This window comes from Phoca vitulina, unplaced genomic scaffold (assembly GCF_004348235.1).
Source record: "Phoca vitulina isolate PV1807 unplaced genomic scaffold, GSC_HSeal_1.0 scaffold410, whole genome shotgun sequence".
NCBI classification, from domain to species: Eukaryota; Metazoa; Chordata; class Mammalia; order Carnivora; family Phocidae; genus Phoca; species Phoca vitulina.
In genome coordinates this window covers 17,842-26,004 of record NW_022590097.1, presented here as the reverse complement: position 1 = coordinate 26,004, position 8,163 = coordinate 17,842, and the positions used below count along the sequence as shown (strand labels likewise).

The 8,163-nt window shown below is 53.7% G+C and overlaps 1 protein-coding gene across 3 annotated transcripts in view; it reads left to right on the top strand.

Annotated features, from left to right (window-relative positions):
- Positions 1-4,670: 4,670 nt before the first annotated feature.
- LOC116629226 (zinc finger protein 449-like) overlaps positions 4,671-8,163 on the top strand; it is a 7,544-nt gene continuing 4,051 nt past the window's right edge. For 2 of the 3 annotated variants that reach the window (XR_004298717.1, XR_004298716.1), the window contains exons 1-2: positions 4,671-4,872; positions 7,392-7,427. Coding sequence is in view for 1 of the 3 variants with exons in the window: in XM_032399531.1 (XP_032255422.1) it covers positions 4,683-4,872 (190 nt within the window). In the remaining 2 variants the exon portion in view is untranslated. The remainder of the gene's footprint in view (positions 4,873-7,391; positions 7,428-8,163) is intronic. The other variant, XM_032399531.1, reaches the window with a different exon arrangement.

The following is an 8,163-nucleotide window of genomic DNA, read 5'->3' as shown; positions in this document are numbered from 1 at the left end:
GGACATCCCGTGGGGAGCGCGCAGGGGCCGTGCCCGCGCCCCGGGCGGCCGATTTGTAACCGGCTTTTAGAAGTTCCCGCGACGTGTCTCTCCTCGCCTTTCCCCGAGTGCCCGCTTTGCACACACCCTCTTTATCCGGGGGCCGTGGGAGCGCGGGCTCGCTCGGGCCGATCTGGGGAGAAGCCGTGAGTCCTGGGATGCAGTGAGGGTCCCTGCGGAAGGGCGGGTGGAGGGACGGCGGGACAGTCAGGGCCCTGCTGGACGTGGTGGAGGGTTGGGGCCCATCTGGGGAGGGCGGCCAGCTGCGAGGCTGAGCATGGTCAGGGCGGTTCCACAGCCCAAGCGGCTGGGTTCCTGGATGCCATCCAGGGAGGAGGGTTCGATGCCTGGGGTGGGGTTGGGGGGGACGTGGAAGCTTTCTAGGAACGAGTGGTGGGGAGCAGTAGCCTTGCTTGAGCGCTTCCTCTGTGCCAGGCCAGGCAGCTGCCGTTGGCTTCCACGCAGTTGGATCCACCACAGGAAATTTTCTGAAGCTGATGTACAAGGAGAGATACTGGGTGTCCTTTAAGAAACTTGGCGGGGTGGGGCGCCTGGGAGGCTCAGCTGGTTGAGCTTCCTACTCTTGGTTTCAGCTCAGGTCACAATCTCAGGGTCGTGAGGTCAGGCTCCAGCTCAGCCTGGAGTCCGCTTGACATTCGCTCACTCCCTCTGCCACCTCCCCCTCTCAAATCAATCAATCAATCTTTCAAGAACAGACACTTCCCCGGGGATGGGATGGGAACAGTGTCGTTTTCCATGACCCAGCAGGAAGAGTCATGAGGATGTTTTCACTTGATCCCCTCCGGGGAAGAGGCCAGGTCCCCGAGTTGTGTGAGAGCAAATAGAGGGAGAGCACGTGGCTGGGTACAGGTCTTGAGACCTGTGGAGACGTATGTGACCACCTCTGTGACCACCTCTGTCAGCACAAGTGTGGCCTCAGACGTTGCACTTAGAACATTTGGATGTTTGTAGACATGGGCATTGCAAGGTCTATGCATTGGAGCCTCGTCACCATTTCCCTCTGGCATTTACTGTGTGACCTGGGACAAGTCAGTGCCCCTGAGCCTCCAACCTCGGTCCCCTCCTCTGTACTCAGGGCATCATACTAGTCCCCACGTCCTCGCTCTGGGTGAGGGCTACGTGACCTGCCATATGCGGGAGACTTTGAACAGCACGTGGACACAGTGCCATGAACGTGATCAGTGTCCTTGGTTACTCATGCGGACCAGATGGCTGGTGGCCCGCCCTGAGGCAGTGTATCGTTCTCATGAGAAAGCCACTTGACATGCCATCGCAGGACGAGGGTCAGGCTGATGTCGGCTGAAGTACACAGCCCTTGAGGGGAGAAGAATGGAGGGTTGTGGATCTGTAGCCTTTGGAAGCAAGGCTCTAACTACCTAAGATGCCCGTGGCCGCAGGTGACCAAGGGTGACTCAGAGCCACATGGACTTTCAGGGTGACTCACCAGAGTTGTCAGTATTGCTCCCCATTTCCTCTGTGGCCTGTGTATCTAGAAAAACAGAAGACAGCCCACATGAGACTGGGAGTGGGGTGTCACGCCAGCACGTGGGTGGTGGGTCCTCCTTAAGGCAGGTGTTCTCAGCCTTGGTGAAATTCTAGAGCCAAGCTGCTCGAGAGAACGTCCTGCACTGATGGCTGGGGGGCATGTGAAATGTAGCAAGGACCAGAATTGTGTACTTTAGTCACTTTGGACTTGAATGTCCCCGTGGCTCGAGTGGCTACCCTCTTGGACAGCACAGTGCTCGAGGGCCTGGGGATGGGCTTGGACATGCTATGAACCTTTTGGAAACTGGCCGCAGAATTGGATGTGTCCGTGTACTTTTCTAGGAGGTGAGTCCATGGCTTTGCCCTCAGCGTCTCCAACCCACCGAAGGCTCAGGCTCTGCTGCGCTAGGGCTCTAGTGAAAAGTGAGCGAGTGAAGGGAGGTGAGCTTGGCCTGGGGTAACCACTGCTGTTCCCCCTTTCTGCTTTTGTCCTGTCCTCAGCTGTGGGTGGCTCCCCCTGACTGGAATCTGAGACTTGGGGCCCCAGAGCCATCGCACCCCGCCAGAAGGGGGCCGTGGCCGTGGCCGTGGCTTGTGCGATCCAGGCCTCGCTGAAGATGGGCTCCGGGTTTCAAGAGTCTGATGCGGACTGAGGCCTTCCGCCCGCGCTCCAGGCAGCTCCAGCATGAAGAAGCAGCCGGGCCTCGCCGGGCTTTCCACAGACTCTGGGAGCTTTGTGTCCACGGCTGGAGCCAAACACGCGCTCCCAGGACCCAGTCCTGGAGCTGCTGGTGTCGGAGCCGTTCTCAGCATCCTGCCCACGGAGACAGAGAGCTCGGTGGGGCCGCTGGGCCGGCAGCACAGAGCAAGGTCGTGTCCGTGAGAGAGGACTTCTGCCCAGAAGCCGGGCTACCAGAGCCGAGGGTGGGCGTTGCCCTTGGCGTCTTGGGGGTGAGACCCCGGGAAGGAGCGGAGGCCCCTGGCGCTGGGTCAGACGTTTGTCTCCGTGTCCTGTTCGGCCCCAGGATCTCGGCCCGGTCCTTTCTATTTGTCTTCTGCTCGGATCAGTGTATGGCTTGCTTCTCCGGGTATCAGACCCAGTCCCCTCCTATAACAAATAGTCTGTCGTGTCCCTTTAAATACATTGGAATGGAATTCATAGGGAGCACAGCCTACCCACATCCATCCTCCAATAACATCAATATCGTGCTATGCGGGGTGCTGGCCAGATCTGGCCACGGCCTGTGTGTGTACACCCCGCGAGCTGGAGCAGATTTAACCTGTTAAAGGTTTGCTTTTTTATTATTTTTTTTGAGATTGATTTATTTATTTGAGGGGCGCCTGAGTGGCTCAATGGGTGAAGCATCTGCCTTTGGCTCAGGTCATGATCTCGGAGTTCCGGGATGGAGCCCCTGTCAGGCTCCCCCTTCACTGGGGAGTCTGCTTCTCCCTCTGCCTCTCCCCATCTTGTGCTCTCAATCTCTTTCTTCTCAAATAAATAAACAGAATCTTTAAGAAAATGTTTTGAAAAAAAAATTTATTTATTTATTTGAGAGAGAGAGAATGAGCACGAGCAGGAGGGGCAGGGGAGAGAGAATCTCAGGCCGACTCTGCGCTAAGCGCAGAGCCTGATGTGGGCCTTGATCTCAGGATCATGAGATCAGGATCTGAATCAAAACCAGGAGTTGGATGCTTAACTGACTGCACCACCCTGGTGCCCCCAAAGGGTTGCTTTTTTAAAACAAGGATGAAAGACAGTAAGATACAGACTGAATGTGGCCCACAAAGCCTAAAATGTTTCCTGTCTGATTCTAAGAAAATGTTGCCGGGGCGCCTGGGTGGCTCAGTTGGTTAAGCGACTGCCTTCGGCTCAGGTCATGATCCTGGAGTCCTGGGATCGAGTCCCGCATCGGGCTCCCTGCTCAGCTCTGCTTCTCCCTCTGACCCTCCCCCCTCTCATGCTCTCTCTATCTCATTCTCTCTCTCAAATAAATAAATAAAAAATCTTATAAAAAAAAAAGAAAATGTTGCCAACCCGAGTCAAGGGGAGCCAGGGAAGGATATAAAGGAAAGGGAATGTAGTTTGTCATCATGGAGTGCCATGTGAACACACACGTTGGGGCTCAACTGCACTGGAAGACCTCACGAGGTTGTCATGTGCTCGCGCCTGTGCAGAGAGAAAGTGACAGCCACCGGTACGGCTGCTCTGTGATTTTCCAAAGTGGCCACACGTGTCAGTAAATCTGAGCAATAGAGTGGTTGCTTGATTTCCAAAGGCGGGCTTTCCTAGAAGTATCAAGCCGTGCTAAATCATGCAGAAATATCTTGTGTCTGTACGAGCCCCAGGGTGAGGTTGACAGGTTCTTTCTCCCTAGATGCCAGTTTGCGGGGGCACCGCAGAGTTGGTGGGGACCCGGAGCAGTTCCGCACCGGGAATGATACCCACTGCTGTCTGCGCCCGCCGGGTTCTGACAGCCACCTGCCATCGTGCCGCATCCGCCTTGGCTGGCGGCGCCAGGGCCCCCTGCTCAGAAGCCCCTGTCACAGGGCAGAACCTCGGGCAGAAGGGAGAAGGGGCTTCGGCACTGGGTGTTGATAGGGCTCTGCAGGTAGCCCGCCCGAAGCAGGGTCTTCCAGAGTTTCCTGCCGCCTCCCCCCGACCCCCCAGGATAGAGTGAATTTATGGTGCGCCCTTCCTTTCTCTGTCTCCTGGGTTTGGCTTGCTCTGTAGGATTTTATCTGCCTGTGGCCTAATCGTGGCGCTGCCCAGTGTGGTAGCCACCAGCCCAGCGTGGCTCTTGAGCTCTAGAAATGTGGCTCGTCCCAACTGAGATGTGCTCCAAGTGTAAGATGCTCATCACAGTCAGAAGCCTGAGTACGAAAGATAAAGTAGGTGAGCTGTCTCGTGAATACTTGCTCATAGTGGTCCCATTCTGAAAGTGTGGTATCTCAGCCGTACTGGGTGGAATCACGTGTGTCGTCAGGACTGACTTCACCAGTGTCTTCTTTTTTTCTATGCGGGTCCTGGCAAATGAAAACGACGTGGGTGGCTCCCGCCCATTGTTGGCACCGGGCAGTGCTGGTGTAACCTGGAGAGTGACGGGTTGTGCCGTTTCCCCCAGATCGATAGGCAGGAAATGCTGTTGGAGGAGCTGGTACCAGTGGGACCGGCGCACGTACCACCAAACGTCCACCTGGAGTCGCCCCCACTGCAAGTGATGGGACCCGCCCCGGACGCCCCCGTGGCAGAGGCCTGGATGCCCCAGGCGGGGCTGCCGGAGCTGGGCTACGGTGCTGCCGAGGATTGCCGGCCCTTCCTGGACCCTGGTAAGGCAAGGGGTTGACTTCCTTTCTGCGGTTCGTAGTTTGAGAGCTGGAGAGCTCCCCAGCTTTGGGGGTGGGTTAGAAACACCGAGTACTGGATGGAAGCGGACCACTGCGATAAAGGGGAGGAGGAGGGATCCCTCTCTGGGAACGAAGCGCGGGACATCACATGGGATTCAAAACCCCTTCAGCTAATGACCCCGCTCAGGAACATTTTGACGAAGAATGTTACGCAGGAAACCCTGGGGAGTATGGATACTCTGGATAAGGCTGATTTTGCCAGCACATTTTAATTAATGGGATCTGTGATGTTGTGGGTTCCTCAGTTGCTCTTATGGCCTAAGAGCCTCGTTCAGATTGGTACTGTATGAATATACTCGCTTCAGATCCTTGAAGACGATTTAATCACGTACCAGAGTATAAAGCTAATACTTAGCTCATTCGATCAGAACCTACTAGAGCATTTCTCCAAGTGTAGCAAGCAGCCTCTGTGTATCAGGGTCACCTGGGGTGCATTTTCTCAAGCTCTCTGGGTGGGACCCGTATGCACTACAGTCTGAGAACCTCTGCTGCAGACCCTCCTAGAGTTTATATTAGAAGGAGAAGGTCCAGGCAGAGAAAGGCAGCTGGACTTCATAGCTCTTGTGTCCCTGCGTTTCCCTTCCCTTTGGGGATTCTCCCATAGTGCTACCAACAATTCCTGTCTCTACCCAACACGACTCTGCTCTCCCTGCCCCCATGAACTTTGGCCCAAGTGTGGCCAGAAACCTCCTTTCTAACTCTCTCAGGCACCGCTTCAACATGTTGGCATTTTTAAGACACTGAAATGCTGAGAAAACAAAGAGACATAAAAAATGAACATACCGAGAATAGTCCGAGTTACAAAACGTTAGTATCTGGTCGATCCATAACCAGCCCAGTGCCTGGGCTTTGAAACCATGTCCCTTTCCACATCTGAACGTTTATTCATTCGACCACGAGCACGTATTAAGAACTAGGCACTGCTTAAAGAAAAAGAAAGAAAGAACTAGGCACTGCTCCGATATGTAAATAGGACTGTAGGTCCTGTACGTGGTGTAAGTAGGACTGGCAAATGCTATGGGGGTCTATAGGAGGGCTGCCTGACCAGCTCAGGGCAGACAGGGAAGTTGTCCTGGAGGAAGGGAAACCTACGCGGTGAGTTGGGAGTAAGCGGCTGGCTGGGGGAAATGGGGAGGGGAGAGGGCTCTGGGCAGAATGCTCAGCATGTGTGCTGAGAGGAGCACAGAGGAGCTTGAGCGGCCCTCAAGAGGCTGGAGAGAGAAGCAGCGTCCTGGGTCACGAACAACTTTGGGAACCATTTGGGAGGTCGTTGCAATCACCACAGGCGAGAGGATGATTTTCTAAACTAGGATCGTGTTGATGACGATGGAGTGAAAAAAGTGGGACCAATTCAAAAGCTCAGTGGCCTGTGTAAAATTCAGGACTTGGTGCTCGGCTGGGCTTCGGGTGATAGAGAAGAGAGCGTTGAGAACAGCATCCAGGTTTCTGGCTCGTGAACTGGGTAGAACACAAGAAGAGAGTCAGATTTGGGGGGGCGGGGGTCAAAGTGACTTTCGATTTGAACGTGAGGAATTTGAGAGGCTTATGGGTCTCCAGGTCGCCAATGTGGAATCAGAGCTCAGGAGAGAGATTGGGGTTTGGGATAGAGGTGTGCAAGCCAAAGGCTTAGAGAAGGTGACAGAAGCTTCTAAGATGGTCGAGGTCTTTGGGGGATTGTGTAGAATAAGAAAGCACGAGGTCCTCTGGGCACAGCCTGGGAGAGAACATGTCAGAAATGACTATTTTATGTGGATTCAAAGCTCTCTCAAACTTGCAGTGACTTTGTCTGGCTTCCCTGCTTTCCAGGGCCCTCTCTGGCCACCTGAGAACATCTCCTAGACACTCTGACCCATTTGCTCTTGAAGCTAACAGATGATTCTCCCTCCGGTGCTTACCTCTGGCTTCCCCCCCCCCCCATCTCTTCTGGTTTCTGTTCGGAGTGCCACCTCTCTTCTCCAGGTCCCTGGCCCACTATGGGGGAGGCACAGGCGGGATTCCACGCTCTCCTTGGAGGCAATGGCTTGGTCCTTGCACACCCAACACTAGGACTGTACGCTGTCTATGCAGTGCCATAACTCCCATAGAATTCAACTGCTACCATTACGGTGGGCTGCTTGGCGACAACTTTGTGCCCCTTTCTACAGTTAATCAGTTTGTCCAGGTCCCGTATTCTGTAGCTTACTCTAACGAGTCCTGGGGATGTAGAAGACATGGACTCTGTCTCGTTTTTAATTGAGGTGAGAGAGGGGGGCGCGTGGCTGGCTCATGCAGATGGGAGAACATGTGGCTCTTGATCTCAGGGTTGTGAGTTCGAGCCCCGCGTTTGGTGTAGAGCCTACTTAAAAAAAAATAGCGGTGACAGAGGAAAAACCCACAAGTACGTATGTGTATCTATTATGGTCAAAGCCAAACTATATAAAATATTGTTATTTATATTCCAGTCTTTGCCTGACCTACATCTCTGGTCTGTCGTCAAGGTATGTAAAATCTGGGGTCTGTGTATATGCCTGCGACCAGGGGCAGAACCTAGCCAGTCATATTTAAATATAAATCTTTCTGCATGTGCATCCCCATTCCCCATGCTAATTTGCTCCTCTTAGCAACAGCGCCAAGTACCAAGATCACATACGATGCCCAGCAGCAATATTGTTCTTGGCTGTAATACTTTGCTCTCTAGAGCACAGGAAGGTCCAGTATATTCAACAAGATATAGGATGAATTCAACAAATAAAATACACCTAGTGGCAACAAAGGCAACGACCCCTCTCTCATCGCTGTTTAAGGTGATATAATATGCTTCATCCCACTGACTGGGAGGTCCTCATGTCTACCTCCCGATCACCAAAATCCCATCCTTCTTACCGCTTGGAGAAGGTCTGAGAGATCTGGGGACGGAGCAAGGAAAAAGATATGACCAGGAGGTGGCAGTAGTGAGCACAAGGTTTGTGGCATCGGTGGGGTTTGCTTGCTGGAGAAGTCCGGAGTCCCAAAGGAAGGACAAGGGAACTCCCCAGGGAGTAAGGGCTCACAGAGGGGACTTGTGTCTATCATGATCTTATAGCCCAGTAGCACAGCGGGCAGTTGATGGGCCAGAGAATTCTGAAGGGCTGCAGAGGCGTGGGGTTATAGAAAGACTGATGAATCCCAGACCTGTACCTCTGAAATAAATAATACATTCTATGTTTAAAAAAAAAAAAGAAGATAGCAGGAGGG